Source organism: Rattus norvegicus, chromosome 8 (genome assembly GCF_036323735.1).
Source record: "Rattus norvegicus strain BN/NHsdMcwi chromosome 8, GRCr8, whole genome shotgun sequence".
In the NCBI taxonomy this organism is placed as follows: domain Eukaryota; kingdom Metazoa; phylum Chordata; class Mammalia; order Rodentia; family Muridae; genus Rattus; species Rattus norvegicus.
The window spans coordinates 115,259,848-115,276,602 of record NC_086026.1 but is presented as its reverse complement, the minus strand read 5'-3'; the positions used below and the strand labels follow the sequence as shown (position 1 = coordinate 115,276,602).

General features: G+C 45.4%; 2 protein-coding genes across 5 annotated transcripts in view; one reads left to right on the top strand and one right to left on the bottom strand.

Annotated features, from left to right (window-relative positions):
* The window catches only part of Rpl29 (ribosomal protein L29), an 893,235-nt gene that overhangs the window by 673,075 nt on the left and 203,405 nt on the right, over positions 1-16,755 (bottom strand). The window lies entirely within an intron of this gene.
* Col6a6 (collagen type VI alpha 6 chain) overlaps positions 1-16,755 on the top strand; it is a 155,329-nt gene that overhangs the window by 75,559 nt on the left and 63,015 nt on the right. For all 3 annotated transcript variants that reach the window (XM_039082609.2, XM_039082610.2, XM_063266454.1), the window contains exons 9-18: positions 2,346-2,689; positions 2,783-2,861; positions 6,795-6,949; positions 8,694-8,786; positions 10,078-10,131; positions 11,819-11,890; positions 11,988-12,014; positions 14,502-14,546; positions 14,634-14,687; positions 15,752-15,814. In XM_039082609.2, coding sequence (XP_038938537.1) covers positions 2,346-2,689; positions 2,783-2,861; positions 6,795-6,949; positions 8,694-8,786; positions 10,078-10,131; positions 11,819-11,890; positions 11,988-12,014; positions 14,502-14,546; positions 14,634-14,687; positions 15,752-15,814 — 986 coding nt within the window. The remainder of the gene's footprint in view (positions 1-2,345; positions 2,690-2,782; positions 2,862-6,794; positions 6,950-8,693; positions 8,787-10,077; positions 10,132-11,818; positions 11,891-11,987; positions 12,015-14,501; positions 14,547-14,633; positions 14,688-15,751; positions 15,815-16,755) is intronic.

The window sequence follows — 16,755 nt, the reverse complement described above, 5'->3', positions numbered from 1 at the left end:
GTTAGTTGATTCTGTAGACTGCTTTCTGCTGTCCTTGATCCCTCTGGTTCCCAGGACTTCTCAGTATTAATACTAAGAATATGCTGTCAATTCTTTACAAATAAAAGGGCCCGATGGTTGTGGCAGGGCAGGCCCTGTGTCATCCAATTGGTCCTTTCATATTTTTATTTTGAGACCTATAAGCTCTCGATTTTTGTGGTCAAGGAAAGTAATCTCCCAAGAGGACAAATGATTTGCCCAACTCAGGGAGGACTGAAGCACCTGTCTCCTCTCCTCCAAGCTCCGCCCTGATTTGCACGTGGCCACTAGAAGACCGCGCCCCCCTTGGCGCTCTTCCCTTTGCTGTCCCATCCCCACCCCGTTGCCCCTGCTGTGGCTGCTTTCCTAATATCCTTTGCTTTCACCGCTCCTACTCTATTCTCAGCCCAGACCCTAGTTTAATTCTTCATGACCTATTTGAAAAACAACCTTATCGTTCTCCCTGGCTCACTTCTCAAACTACCCCCACCTCCAGTGAATTTGAGTCACCACTGGCAGATTTCCTATGAAGAACAGCCTTGGGCTCCCAAAGTTCTCAGGCACATCCGTCCTTGGAGCCTTCAGAGCCAATGCGCAAGCACTCTTTCCAGCTCCGCCTTGTCCGGCACTACATTTAGGCATGTGTCTGCTCGGCCTGGGCTTCCTCACCAACTTGTCTCCCTTTGATCATGTTGTCGAATCATTTGCCAATTTTAATTAGACATGAGGAATTTAGATTGCGTTTTTGGCATCTAGATGAAATGTTTTAAAGGCTCAGTCTGTGTAGAGAACAATTCCAGGGTCTGTTGGTGTCCTAACAACACCGCTGCTGGTGTATATGCCTTTCCAAATTGGCAGTGGGGTGGCTTGGTCACCTGGTTTTCTGTCGATGGGTAAAAGTATTGTTGGTCTACGGAGGAGAAGTGGACACACAAGTTCTAGAAAAGGTGGATGCTGATTTCTGATGCGTCCTGCATCTGCCCCTGTCTCGCTTTCTGAGTAGCCAAGAAGAAAGACGGTCAAATACAGCAAAGTAGAAGGCCAGTCTTCCAGACTTTTTGACAACATTAAATCTCTGGGTGAAATTGATGATCAAGTAAGGCTTTCCCTTTTTTACACTGAGATCTTATCTTAAAAAAAAAAGACTCAAGTCACCAACCTTTGTTTTAAGCATTTAATTTGGTTTTGTTGTTGTTGCTTCAGAGACTTAAAAATATCCAACTGAACAATGTATGTGGGAGACGTCATGAAGAAGCATCCCTACACACACACACACACACACACACACACACACACACACACACACACACACACAGAGAGAGAGAGAGAGAGAGAGAGAGAGAGAGAGAGAGAGAGAGAGAGAGAACATCTGAAAATCACTGAGTTAAGCCAGGCATTTTTTATTGTACCAAGCAAGCCACATGTGTTGAGAAGGAGGAGGCTAAGGCTGAAGTGAGTTTAGCAGCTTAGACGTTCTTGAAAGAAGAGCCTGTGTGCTGTAAGACTTTTATCCCTCTCGAATTATCTGCCTTTAGGGCACTCAGCATAAATACCAAGCCCATCCCAGTGTCTTCAATGCTGAAACTTCCCAGGAGTTCATAAGGCAACAGCAAAGACCTTTACATGCTACACGTCCCTGCTCTAAGTCTATAGAACCCCGAATGGCAGTGTCCTGCTCCCCACTGACGGAGCTCCCAAAGGCAGTGCCATCTCTGACACAGACAAGTTGGATAATTGGATCACCAGTCTCCTCTTCACCTGTAGGACTTAAAGCAAGATCTAAACGATTTTTTTTTAAACCATCGACTTCCTCTCTGAGTGGATGTTAAAGGCAGTCCAAATTGACCCATGCTTCTAGAAAATTGATCAAAACTTTTCTGTGACTTTTTTTGATTCTAAATGACTTTTCTCTGTTCCAATGTTTTTACTTTTCTCTCGTTCCCATTATAATTTAACATTTGTCAATGACCTCACCTGTTAAGTAGTGCTCATATGAGTGTATTTTAGAATGTCACTGCATCCACAAGGTGCCTAGGGATACTTTAGAGACAGAACGTATTACAGTGTACTTGTAATGGCTCGAATAGAATCATTTAGCCCTTTAGTTGTCAGAGAATCGTCCAGATTTTATGCCAGCCGAAACAAGTTTATACTCTATAGGTTGTAGAAGAATGGGTGCGTGGCTTTCCTGGTCCATGTTTTCCCCTGCTTTCTACTTTATGGCTAGAATGGAAATAAGACTTCTTGGTCCCTAGACTCAGGCATGCATCAGAATCCCATCAATGTGATGTTAATCTAACAAGATTCACTGTCTCCTTGAATCCTAGATTGTTTCGTGGATGTGGTGGTTGGATTTGATATCTCAAGTCAGCGGAGAGGGCAGACTTTGCTCGAAGGTCAGCCTTGGATGGGGACCTACCTCCAAGACCTCTTACGTGCCATCAGCTCCCTCAATGGGGTAAGCTGTGAGGTGGGCACAGAGACTCAGGTGAGCATAGCTTTTCAAGTGACGAATGCTATGGAGAGATACCCTTCCAAGTTTGAGATCTACAGTGAGAACATACTGAGCAGCCTGCAGGGTGTGACAGTGAACGGCCCATCTCGCCTCAACCCAAACCTGCTGAGTTCTCTGTGGGATACGTTTCAGAACAAGTCCGCTGCTCGAGGGAAGGTAATATGGCTCTAGTTTGTGTGCTGGTCTGCGGTTTTCAGTGAATTTGTTGCTAACTTTTTTTCCCCCTCATTTTTCTAAAACCTACCCTAGGTGGTCCTTCTGTTTTCAGATGGATTGGATGACGGCGTTGAAAAACTTGAACAGAAATCTGATGAACTCAGAAAGGAAGGTACTGAACGTGGGGGAGGGGAGGAACGGGGTTAAGCATTTACTTACTTAAGTAGGGTTTTACTTTGTACCCCAGGCTATTCGGGACCTTCCTACGGTCTCAACCTCAAGGCATCCTCTTTCAGCTTCTTGGGTGTTGGGATCACAGACATGAGCCACCGTGCCTGGTTGCTTATTAACTTTATAATCTCAGAAGTCAACGCTGGCTGCATTATTTCCAGGTGCCCTACCGACCCCTGAATTTCTTACTGACTCTGGTCTTTCTCTGCCCTATGGGCTCAGTAGAGCAGAGGTCCTCTCAGGATGCCTTCCTGGTCCATGTGTCTAAAATAGGACACAGACTACGGCCCTTGCTTCACCTCCTCTTACTGGATTTGCTCTTCAGAACCTTTACTGGAGGGCGTGCCTGCCTGTCTCACCCCGTGTTGTTTAACGCTGCTACTTGGTCACATGTGAGTGAACAGGAAGAGCCTCTTTGACCAAGAAACATGATGATTGGAAGACTTCTCCTAACACTAACCATTTCCAGACTTGCAAGCATTTTTTTTTTCTTTTTTGGACAAATTGCCTTGGGTGTTGGGTTTTATAATTAGTTCCTTCCTTCAATGCACAAAAGAACCAACCGTGATACTTGTGACAGTCTCAGAGCTCTGGAGCCAGGCATCTGGCTTTTAGAACCAACAGCCAGTCTGACTTGTTGTTGGGTCCAATTAAAATATAGGTCAGTAGAGGCAAAAAGCAACCATGTGTTCCGACTTGACTAGCGTGGGACCGGTCTCCCGTGTAAGTGGGTACTGCTGCTCTCCCATTCACAGCTCCTCTGCTGACAGGATCACCCACTGCCAGTCACTCAGAGCTGTGTGTTCTCTGAGGAATCACCATTGGAAAGTTACTCCCCACCTCACCCCTGAGCACACAAAGAATCAGATCCTGGTCTCAAGTGACACCAGGGCAGCATTTATGCTCCAGAACTCTCTGAGGTCAAATTCAAAGCTAGGGGGTTGTTCTCATCCTGCCCCGCCCTCTTTCCTTCAGCCCCTCTCTTCTGAGCACTTTTCAACACATTGCTCATGTCCAAACCCTTACCGCAGGCTTGCTTCTGGGAGCCTGCTCTAGAATACCAGCCTGTCCAGAATCTGTGTCTTCTGCTGAGTTCTCTCCTCAACCTTAAACAAATTGCAGAGTTCTCTGGATTTGCAGTCATAAAGCAGAGGCTTTTATTTAACCCTTTATCTGCTAAAACTGCCTTCTCTTCATTCTATCAAATCTTGGTCTTTGTTTATGCACTCTAAACAGATTTTAATTAACATTGAGGACAAGGCTTTGAGGCACCTGGTTTGAGGAGACAATTTTGTTGTCATCCTCCAGATTTTAATTACTTCAGCCCTTTGTGTATGTGTTGGGGGCCGATATTCTTTCTTGCTCATGGTGTTAGTATCTTCTAGGAAACATTTCAGAATGTCTAGAGTTCTAAGACCATTCTGTCTCCACCTCCCAGGAAAATCTGTATTGACTTCAGTGTGTGTGTGTGTGTGTGTATTCCTCAGAAATTTAGAATCTTTGAGAAAGGGATAAAGGAATGGTGGCAGGAGTATCTTTTGAAAAGTATCACATAGATCTCAACATGGACAAGAAGGTACCCCTGTCCCTGGATGCTTCATATATATGTGTGTTCCTTCCTTTCTTTCCTTCAGTTAACCGCTGAAGGAACCGTGTGTGTGTGTGTGTGTGTGTGTGTGTGTGTGTGTGTGTGTGTGTGTGTGTGTTTTCCATTGATGATCTCTTAACCTAGGAGACTGTTTTAGTTCAAGATCACATACTATCATAAAGACTAGGCAGTCCTCATGCAACAAGAAGAGAGGAGAAAAGAATTAACAGTAGTGTGTGGCTCTATAACTTATACATGTAAATTGGGGTTTGAATTTGTTCGTTAAGTTTTCAAAGTCAAATGCCCTGGAATTTCTTTATGAAGTGGTTCTTTCTTCCCACCACTTTTGAAGGTTTTTCTGCCTTGATTCGTTTCTAGCGACTGAAGACGTTGCACTGAAGGTTGTGACTCATGTAGTGAGTCTGGAGGGAGCATGACTGAATACTCCAATTCTGAGAATCACGACCATAAATGATGGTTCTGTGCATATTCCCTGCATGTCAGGGTCCCATGGATCTTGTAATGCTCACATTTTTACACTTCCTGAAGTTCCTAAGGAAAAACAGATGTGACAATACTTTTCTTTTATAAATAGATCTGTAAGTATGCCTTCCTCGTCGGTAATGCTCAACTCCTCCGCATAGCATTGCTGTCCCAGCCCACCTCTGGACTCATTCTTCTCTTCCCCCTTCTTAGTTTAGAAAGGTGACCGACCGATTATGCTAGTTTGTCTGGGACAGGGCAGGACTTTTACAGGACTAACATCAGAAAAGTCTCCGGCAAACCAGAACGAGCTGGCCATCCAACTTAAACCTTTCTTCCTTCCTTTCCTTCAGTTAACCACTGTATCGGCCTCTCCTCCAATCGAATCCACCCCTGCATTCCCAACCTCACTCCCCTATTCTCTTCATTCAAACCACAGCATCTGAACTTACCTAAGAAGGGACTTTGTCTCTGGGAAAGCCCTTGACTGTTTCCTTATCTGCTTTGGTATTTAGGTCTCCAAATCCCATCCAGTGTGTCTCATGCAATCATAGGAGGATGAGAAAAGTGTAGGGTTGCCCTTGGTTGAGTGATTATGCCTTCCATACCTTTCTGCTAAAGTGTCCTTGAGTGTAAGTCTTTGGAATCAGGCTCCGGATGAAAACCCGAGAAGGACCAGTCAGTCAAGAGCCTCTGTTCTCTAAGCCTCAGTTCTTTTCTCTGTAAAGTAAAATCTGATTTGAATCAGATCTATAGACCAAGATGAAGCATCATTTAGCTGTCTCCCAGGCACACCGCAGTTATGAAAGAAAGCTAATGTAACTGTTATGTAGGGTGAATGCCAGGGCTACCTCATACCTAGTTTTCAAAAGCAGTCACTGGCAACCCTACCCTAAGCCGTAAACTTTATTTGAGATATTCTGATCTATAAAATTCCAAGGCGTATGAGATGCTGCTCTCAGTGATTAACATCTGCTTCTACTAAAAGTTACAACTGTAGCAACGGTTTCTTATGAGATCATTGAAAGCCTCTGCCTTTCATGTATTTGTGTGTGCCTGCTTTTAGTTCATGTGTAGCACATGTGTGCAGGAGTCTTCAGGGACCAGAAGAGGAGAGCTGCATTACAGGTGAGGTCAAGGCACCACTTGGGTGCCAGCCACCAAGCCCAGGTCCTCTGCAAGAACAGCAAATGCTCTAAACTGCTGAGTCATCTCTCCTGCCCTTAAACACACACTTCTGTTTCTGTTTATACATTTGTTTCTGTGCACAAAGCTGGGGCTTGAATCCAGGCATCACACATGCCAGGCAAGGTTTGTGTAAAGAGACATTCGGGTTTAGTACATACGGACAAAGGGCTAAGATCCCCATTTCTCTTTTGACTTGATCATCTTCACATGTGATTCTTTTATTGAAAGATGCCAGTCAATACGCTTGTCTATCCCAGGAAAGTCTGTATTTCTGAGAAAGCTCCTAGGTGATTCTGATTGGTGGCTTGAGTAACCCTCCACAAAGGGGAAAAACAAAAAGAGCATTCACTTTCTTGATGTGTGGATTCTGAGAAAATTCTGCAAGCCGTGTGGACAGACCTTTGGTTAACTCACTGTCTCATTTTAATCAATAATCTCTGAAATCCTGCTATTGCACCCCCAGTTTAATTCACTAATATTGTGCTATCATTTACTGGCATTGCATCATGGGATTAGAGGACATAGACAACAGAAAGAAGCTGTCCACCGAGGCTAGCGGTTTAAGCGTGCTGGATGATTTAAGAGCCCACTTCACCTGGGGAATGTGTTGAACAGGCCTGAATGCCCTCATAACCATCGCTGTGGACGGAGCTGCCGATTCCAGTGACCTGGCTGACCTTCTCTACATTGAATTTGGGAAAGGATTTGAGTACAGAACACAGTTCACAATCGGAATGGGGAACCTTGGGAGTCACCTGTCAAAGCAACTAGTAAGTTACTCAGAAAAGGCTGGAGGGTTCAAGTAAATGCCCCACCATCGGGCTGGAGCCTTACCTCCAAAAGTTTAAGCCTTTGATTGTCTAGTATACAGGTTTAATATTGGTGAGGATGGACTTGAACTAATACTGACCTTTTAAGTAAAGACGAGATGGGCCTTTATGAACTTGGACAGTCTAAGAACGTGGTGCTTTAAGGATTATGTAGTTCAGTGGGTCAAAGCATGTTTGACAGATACTCTTGGGCTGGAAGAAATGGCAAAAGGAAGAATAAAGAGGAAAATAGCACCACGCTGGCCAGATCAACCCACGAGGCCAGTGTACCAAATGACCCTGAGTTAGGGACAGGCCCGGTGTCCCCAGGCCAGCAGGTTCTCAGGTTCCATGGGGCTCTGAGCATCACAGTTCATGGTGCCTCTGATGTTCAAAGTGTACTTCCTCTCCAGCTCAGCCTGTGAATGACCGCCGCTCACCATGGAGTTCAAGCAGAGAAACAAAGCCTGCTAGAAGTGTGGGGGAGGAGCTAGACATCAGGGGCCTCAGTGGCGGACTTTATGAGTGAGGGGTTTCCTTGGGTTGTCTCCACACTGCTAGACCCTTATGCTTTTGTTCTGTTTTTCCGACCTCACAACTAGAAAAGATGTCTTTACCATGTTATTTCAGAAATTTACAAAGAATCAAGCTTGGGTGTGAGCACTAACGAGTCTTGGCATGTTACTGATTTTACTATGAGTGGGTAATGAGTTGGAATTAATTTGTTTATAATTCACAGAATCTTGACTCAGTATTATCAGAACACTTTCTGATGAAGGGCTGTTCTTTACCTGTAGAAATGAAGGGTAGCATTTACTGCGAGCTGAATTGTCCTAAAACTGAGTCTGCTGGGTTGTTCGCAAAAATAAATTAGATAGATATAGATTGATAGATAGATAGACAGATTGATAGATTGATAGATAGATTGACAGATTGATAGATGATAGAGTGATAGATTGATAGATTGATAGATTGATGATAGATAGATTGATAGATAGATTGATAGATTGATTGATAGATTGATTGATAGATTGATTGATAGATTGATTGATAGATTGATTGATAGATTGATTGATAGATAGATAGATGGATAGATAGATAGATAAAGCTATGTTAGCTATTCAGGAAATATCAAAGTAAGTCCAGAGTGAAATTCATATTCTAAATACATAATTTTGTTTTGGCCATCACGTAAAGAGAATATTCTCATGCTCACACTCTCTGTAGCAAATGGCTCTAAAATGTTGGCATGTACCTGATATTTCCAAAGTCACATCAGAACTCTCCTAGATGTGTTTCCAGGGGAGGCTTTTCGAAGCCGCGTTTCAAAGTACACAGTCTGACGCTACTGACAAGCTGAGATTTTACAAATGGAGCCATGCCTTCATTTTACCGAACAAAGCCCGAGGGGCAGAGGGTAATCAACAATGAGCAAAAGCTAGGGTGAGGTGTGTTGACAAGAGGCAACCCCGTTAATAATTAGTATGCAGTGAGCTGGTCATGGCGGAAAGGACGCCATCTGCAGAGGTGGAGCACTTGTGGGTTGATCAGGAATTCCTCACAGGGTAGACAGCAGGACTCGAAAGTGGAAGGAGACCTCTTAGCGATGATAAGAAGGCTTCTGCCACTGTGAGCCCACAGTGGAGTTTATGCGTGGGATTTGGGGATCAGTGCCACTGAATAACTATCCTCATGTTCCCCCAAGATCAATGTTGCAGAGAGGACCTGCTGCTGTTTGCTCTGCAAGTGCACAGGATGGGACGGCGCCATGGGGGATCCGGGCTCAGCAGGGGAAAAGGTGACTTTATCTCAGACTTACAACTCCCACTCTTTGAACCGCAGCATGCCTTTCAGATATGAGCTGGGACGGAAATAGAGAGGTTTTGCCTGGAGGAAGCTGACCATGTACTGTGATACCCTTTTTCCACGTGAGACTAGATGGCTGCCATCTTCCTTGGTCTTCTACATTAGAATTGTCTGGAAGTTCCTCAAGGGGTTTCAAGAGACATCGCCATCAGGACGTTTGATGAGCCCAGTGCTTAAGCAGCACTGGTAACACAGGAAAACCAAGCGATGCTGAATGATGAAAGCCTCCTCCACACCAGTGACCCACTTCAGTCTCCCCTTTTGATCTCGGCAGTGACATTAAAATCAAGTCAATATTGTGTGTAGTCTGCTGAAAATCAAACTCAGGTCGCTCTACCCTAGAGCAAATTGTGACAGTGTCACCATCCCTAGACATACATACAGAAGTGGGCCAGATAGTTTTTTTTATTTATAACACTAATTCATTTATTTCCTAAGTAGGGAGCATTTTTATATTCTTGCATAAAAATTCTACTTCAGGGGTTAGGACATGTTCAAATATGTCCAAACTCACAATGGGACACATTTAGTGATCTTAATACTGCTACCGTACATTTGTGACCACGGTGCCGTATTGCTCCCCCATCACCAGAGCTCTGTCGCTGTAGAAAACTTTGAATTAATTATTTCTGGAATGCTTAGACCTCATGGAAGGAGGATTCTAGAATTTAAAAATGTACCAAAAACCAGAATAGAAAGAAATGTGTGTGGCCTGGTTTTCTATGTATAGCAGTAGGTCCTAAAAAAGAAAAGGTTATTTTGATGAGAAGAGAATAATTCTAGTCTGCCAAGAATGAATATATTTGCTTAGAGAGGAATGTCAACTCCATTGCTATTCCTGAAGACAGTGAGGGTCAGTGTGCTATCACAGGTGTACACATGTGTGCACGTGTTATGTGTTCACACTTATGCATATACATACCAGCTACCACCCCACATACATACATGCATAAGCTCATATGCCCACACGTATTCACACACATGTGCTCACACATCCACACCTACAGTCCCTGCCCCCTATGTGTGCACATGAATATCTGGATGCTTGTGTGGAAATTCCTTTTTGTTTGTATAAACGCCACTAGCTTGAGGTTTGGAAAGCCGGGGGCATTTTCGAACTCTTCCGTTGCATATGAACTCTAACCTCAAGATGGTGGACCTGCCCTGAGAACTCACTTCGCAGTCTGTGGAGCTCACGTCTTCTCCTCTTTCCTTTCTTCCAGGGACCCCCAGGATTTAAAGGCAGTGAAGGCTACCTGGGAGAAGAAGGCATTGCTGTAAGTCAAGACCTTTACAGCTCACCTATCCCTACAAACAAGAGAAGGGAAACAAAGACCAGACTCTGAGGATTCAGATGCAGCGTCTTGGGTCTTTCCTGACTCCCGTGCTGGAAAACACTTCTCCTTAGAGGTCCTTACTCTACTGCCTCGCTCTGTCTTACCCACTTCCACTCCACAGTGGCCTATGTGAAAGGTAGTATCCCTGCCGTAGGAGCCACATCCCTGACATTTGCCCAGGTCATTTAGTAATTAAACCAATGCACCACATAATTTATCAGAAACCCTTCCCTCCTTCCTCCTCCTTCTCTCTCTCCTCCCTCCTTCCTCCTCCTTCTCTCTCTCCTCCCTCCTTCCTCCCCTTCCCTCTCCTCCCTCCCTCTTCCCCCTTCCCTCTTCCCCCTTCCCTCTCTCCTCCCTCTGCCTCTCCTCCCCTTCCCCCTCCTCTCCCTCCCCCTCCCCTCCCCCTGTCCTCCCCTTCCACCTCTCCTCCCACCTCTCCTCCCACCTCTCCTCCCCCCTCTCCTCCCCCTCTCCTCCCCGTCCCCCCTCTCCTCCCCCTTTCCTCCCCGTCCCTTCTCTCCTCCCCCCTCCTCTCCTCCCCCTTCCCCCTTCCCCCTCTCCTCCCCTTTCCCCTTTCCCCCTTCCCCCTCTCCTCCCCTTTTTCCCTCTTCCCCTTTGCCTTTTCTCCCCCTTTTCTCTTCCTTTTTTCCTTCTATGCATCCAGTCCTGCATTCATTTGAAAATACACACTTAAGCTTCTTAATGATTACTTCATTGTTTACCAAAGGAAAAAAAAGTACACTACCAGTGTGAGCGCCCCAGAAATGAGAAAAAAAATATACAGAATAAAGATACCCAGCTCCCACCTTAGGGACCTTTCCACACTAGAAAGACAAACAAGGAAACTGTCCAGCTGTTTTGCACATGGCTGTGCTGGAGGCACAGGGAGTTGACGGTATTGAGCAAGAATAGGAACCTAATGGCTAGAAGACCAACCCGATCAGAGTTGACCCTGGGAAGGAGAGGTTACGAAACAATGGGCAACACTTGGGCAGACATGTGAAGGATAACAAGGAGTTCCTCCGGGTAAAGTGTGTGGGAAATCCTATTCTACTACAAAAGGGAAACCATGTGTTCAAAGTAACAATGGCGTCAAAGGATTGAGATTGGGAATTGGCAGAATGGCACATAGTGTGGCTGGGCACTGTAGAAGTCCCCTGGAGAAGACTCGCTGGTGTCTAGCTATGGACAGTGAGTGAGGGTGAGCATAGGAGTGGGATGATCAAGCAGCATTGTGGATGACGCTCAGACTGAGGTCATGGGTCAAAGTCTTAAAGTCATAGGGACCAGGCAAAGAGTCCTGAATCTTAGCCTAGGGCAGGATGAGTGCACATGGTAAGGAGATTGAAAGGCAGTAATATGGTGGCCACATGGAGAAAGGGAAACTCCGTGCAGGCAGTATGCAGGTGGCATCCAGAGCAAAGGGTTGTCATCATTGTAGATCTGATTTACTTTCATTCTTTGTTTTTGTAGGCTAGAGTCCCGGAATGTAAGTCATGAACAGACAGCTGTTTTCTTAAAAACAAAACAAAGCCCAAAAAATCTTTGTCAAGTATCCAGGACAGGTCCCAGATCCTAACAGGACACACTGATCTGGATCTGTGATTTTTCTGCTTTTCCTCAGGGAGAAAGAGGAGCCTTGGGACCAATGGGAGAGCAAGGTACAAAGGGATGCTTAGGTGCCAAAGGGCCCAAGGTAAGGACTCTGTAAGACCCCCGCAATGCTACACTGTGATCCATCCCGGTAGCCACTGAATTTCCTACACTCACACTGCCATCCTTTCTGTCTTCAGGGAGCCCGAGGACTCAGCGGAGAAGAGGTATGGCCCTTATTCACCCCTCAGTTATCCAGAAAACTTTGAGCTTCATTTTTTTTTGTTTCTTTTTCTAAAATATCATTAGAGGATGCTACAAGTGCAGCCACTGTTAGCTTTCCTTTTGTTTGTTTTTTGTTTTTTGTTTCAGTACCAACTATTTCATTTAGTGTTTTTTTTTAAAAAAAAACTGTTTGAGATTCTAATTACAGTATTTCTCCTTCCCTTTCTTCCATCCAAACCCTCTCATATAATGTTCCTTTTTCTCTCTCAAATCCATGGCCTCTTTTTTTGTTGTTGTTAATTGTTGTTGCAGGCCTATATGTACATGTACGTAAATACAGCCTGCTCAGTCTGTATAACGTCCCTTGTATATATGTTTTCAGAGTTGACTGTTTAATGTTGAATGAGCAGTTGATGTGCCCTTCCCTGGGGAAGACTATTTCTCTTGCTCGAATTCTTAGTTGACTACAGTTCTTTGTGTAGGACTGCGGACTCTTCCCATTCACCCTGACATTTCTATTGCCCTTACCCTGCTTTAACTCATGTTTATGAAATCATGTTGGTGAGACTTTGAGTGTAGCTTCTGATGTTGCTAGGAGACACAATCTCACAGCAAACTCTCCAACCTCCTGGCTCTCACATCCTCCTTTCCCTTCAACGATGTTCCCTAGGCCTTAAGTGCCAGGAGTGTTTTGTTAGGTGTATTCATTATGACTATGCCCTCAAACTCTGCATTTTGATTGGTTGTGACTTTCTGTACTGGCCCCTGTCTTCTGCCTCTGTCTGTTGCCACAAGAGAAGTTTCTTTGATAATGGGGGAGGTGCAGGGAGTATATTTGCCTGGGGTATGAGGACAGATGTTTAGACTAGTATTTGGGGGTTGCTGGATTAGTAACATTGTGGGTTCTCCACCAAGATCCATGACTTCACTAGCACTGAGTCTGGCTAGGTTTCAAGTACCATGTTTTCATTTTTTGCTGAGCAGGTCTTAAGTACAGTTATGGAGCTGTAGGTTACCACCAAGGTATACAATGCCACTACTGCACCCTTAGGATTCTCGTGCCATGCTGGCGATGGTGGTTCACAGGCATCATAGCTGGCAAGGACAGTTGGTTGCCTCCCTTCTTTGGAAGCTTACATGGTACCTTCTGGAACCGTGAAGGCTAGTCCTCAGGGAGGATGCATTCAGGTCAGTTCCAGTTCTGAGTCTCTGGGCTCTGGGTCTGAGATGGATGGAGTCAATAGGTCCACCTCTGGGGGAGCAGTCAGGGACAATAGCAATAGGCTGTACATTTGGGGTCTTCTGGACAGCCCTGGCCAATAATTCAAAAGAAGGCTTCTTGTATCTGGTATTAGGTTTATTTTTAGGTGGTCTTCGGCTCTTGCATTGTCAGCCCAGGTAAGAAAAGTTCACCAAAACTATATATTTATATTTATTCACTGAATCACATGCATTATAGGGTCATCTTGGTAAATAGTTAATGATTCCTTAAGGCCTTAGCAGACATCCATATTGGTATTTTACCCACTTCCCTCCTCCTTCTGGATTTTCTTTCCTACCACTCCCTACAGAGCCTCCCTTTGCCCATTTCCCCTATTGGATGCCTTGTTCCCAGCTCCCCTCTTTGCCCTCCTCCCACCTTCTGTATTTGCCTCCCCCCCCCCAAGGAGTCACATTTGCTCCCGTTTCCCTAATCAGATCGCTTAGACCCTGCTATTGCCCTCCTGTTCCTCAACCTCCCTATCCTGGCAATGTCCCATTCTACTCTCCTGGGTCCTGTAGTCACTCCAGGCTACACACTCACATCTGAAGACTCTGAGTGAGGGGCCTCCAGGGACAGAGAACACACAGTATGTTCCTTTCTGGATCTGGGTTAGCTCACTCGCTAAAGGTCTCTGCTGGTCCCGTCAGTCCATGCTGTCATTCGTCTTCCTAGATGAATGGAATTCCACCGTGTGTACGCGCCACAGTTCCATTATCAATTTGTCAGCTGAAGGACATTTACGTTGTTTCTCTCCCCTAGTCGTAAGCACGGCTGATCTAGTAGCTGTGGAGTTCGATGTCCAGTCCTTGGAGCACGCACCAAGGTGGTATAGCTGGGTAGCATATGGTAGATTTATTTTTAGCCTTTCCATAGTTCACCACGTGGATTTCCATAGTGACCGCAGCAGTTGGCAATCCCAGCAGCAGCGAATGAGGCTCCCTTTCCCATCATCCCCTTCGGGCGTTTGTTGTCCATCGTCTTGTTGGTATTTGGCGTTCTGACTGGGGTAATCTGAACTCAAAGTTGTCTTTACGTTTTACCTCTGCCTCTCCTATCGGGCAGGCTCCGTTCGTTACGGCAGCTTCTGATACTGAAACTGACCTTCAACATTACCCAGGTGTCACCTAACAGGCTGTTGCTCATCACGTGACCCCCAAGACTGCTTTTGGTTTTGGTTTTGGTGCCTGACAGATGTACTGTGTTCTAATCACATCTGCCTCTGCAGGGTGAAGTTGGGGAAGATGGGCTTGACGGATTAAATGGAGAACAGGTACAGTGCTGGCCTTTCACCGCTGACACCCTCCTCAGCTGGCTCTCGTGGAGATGAGAACTGAGTTTTCCCTTCTCCATTTTCTAGGGTGACAGTGGGATTCCTGGAAGAAGAGGAGAAAGGGGTGATGCGGGATCTCAGGTAGGGATACAGGACACAGAAACGATGAACCCGCAATGGTTTATAAATAAAACAACTGCCTTGGAATTGCTCATGGCTATAGCTACAGACTGACTTAGGGACAAGTATTCATGAAGCCATCACATACAATGGTGAACGTTGATTTTCATGTGTCTAATGGGTTCTGCTATTCAGGGCTAAGCATGGCTAACCTTGACTCGGGTACGTCCGGTATACATGTGTTTCTTAGCACATCGACCATGTCTTTTCTGTGGAGGGCAACTAGAAACATAGAAGGCCTCTCGTGGCATCTAGAGGTCTGGTACCTCTTACTGCAACACTCCCTTCTCTTCTCTTGAGTCCCATTGAGCCACACAGTCCTCAGTCTAGGGGAAGGGCATGACATGGTGGCAATACCTATGATCTTAGCCCACGTCTCGGGAGGCAAAGGTGGGCAGCTCTCTGTGCTTGAGGACAACTTAGTCTGCATAGTGAGCTCACAGTTCATGTGAGAAATGACCAACTACAAGGAGGAAAAACATTATTGGGGCCATGGAAAGCGATGCCATATTAAGAATGGAGGTGCACATTGGCTGAGGTCTGTAGCAAGGCAGCTGGGACACAGAGCCAGCCACTCACCCCTTAGGGTGCTCTTCATGGTGTGAGGAGTTAATTTTGAAATCCACTTTCTAGTCGTGAGATGTCCTTAGGCAAGTGGCATGAACTTTGAATTTCCACTGCCTCATTAAAACAAAAGATTAAAACAACAACAACAAACAAACAAAAACCAAAACCCTCCTTTTCAGAAGACTAATAGTCAAACAAGGTGACAAAAGTACCAGAAACAGAGTTCAGAGTGCGGTAAATAACAGAGGTCACTACTGGGTTACGTTTTTGATGCCAAGAACGTTTTTTTTTTTTTTTCTTTTTTCTTTTTGTAGTTCCTTCTTCCAGATTTAAAACAACCTCAGTGGAAAAATATTTAATTATTCAAGCCAGCGAGAATCTAAGCCCTTTTCTTTATGCTTATTAAGTTTATTAAAACCTCCCATCTTGTCCTTTGTTCTGGTTTGTGTTAACTTTAGGGAAGCCCAGGCAAGAGAGGGGCTTCTGGTGACCGTGGACCGAAGGGCCTACGAGGAGATCCGGTAAGTGCAATGCCCCTGTGGGCTGCGATCATAGAACTTCCTTCCATAGCGGAGGGCTGCTCCATTTTAAGGCGATATGGGCATATTCCTGAGCTTACAACTTGGAAGTCTTAACTGGAGGAATTAAATGCAGTTTCTGTGCCTACACCCTCTTTGTATTCCTTCTTGTGCCTCAGAGTTAGGAAGGAATTCTAGTCCATTCAATTAATTTCCTGAACACCTCACAATGCAGGGCACAGAAGAAAAAAAAAGGAACACTTCTTTTTGTCTAGTCTCCCTTGGGTTCTGTGGAGAATAGCAGCTTCATCTTCCCAAGCCAAGGACTTGGAGAGGATTCTGTCAGGCACCCGTCAGGATGTGAAGGTATCTGCTCATGGAAGGCTACAATCGAGCCAAGCAGGCACACCGCACATGCATGCTCGACACTCCACACATGCATGCGTGGGCACACCACAGCAGTGGAAGTCGGTGCCAAGGGCTTTTCCCTCAGCACGCCCACGGAACAGTGACTCTAAGGACAGCCATGAACTTGGTTCAAGAAATGAAAATGTTTGTTGTGCTCTTTGGTGAGCGGGAACATGCAGCAGCGCGACACCCAGCTGTGGAAGTGTGAGCTTTGCTCACTGGAAGACACCTGTGTGCTCATTACCTGGGTAAAGAAATAGATCACCCCCAATCCCAGAAGCCCTCTTGTGCATGCTCCAGTCACTCAGACCCTCCCAGGGTCATCACTGAAATAGCACGGGATATCAGGCTTAACTGCCCTCGAGCTTCATGTGACGAGGACCATTGTCTACGTACTCTTCTGTTTCTGGCTGCTTTGCTCCATTTCATGGCTGGGAGATGCATTCATGTCTATAACACACATCACTCAAGACCACTCCTGTATAGTATCACATTGGATATTTATCATATACCTATCCATTCTGTTATTGATAGTT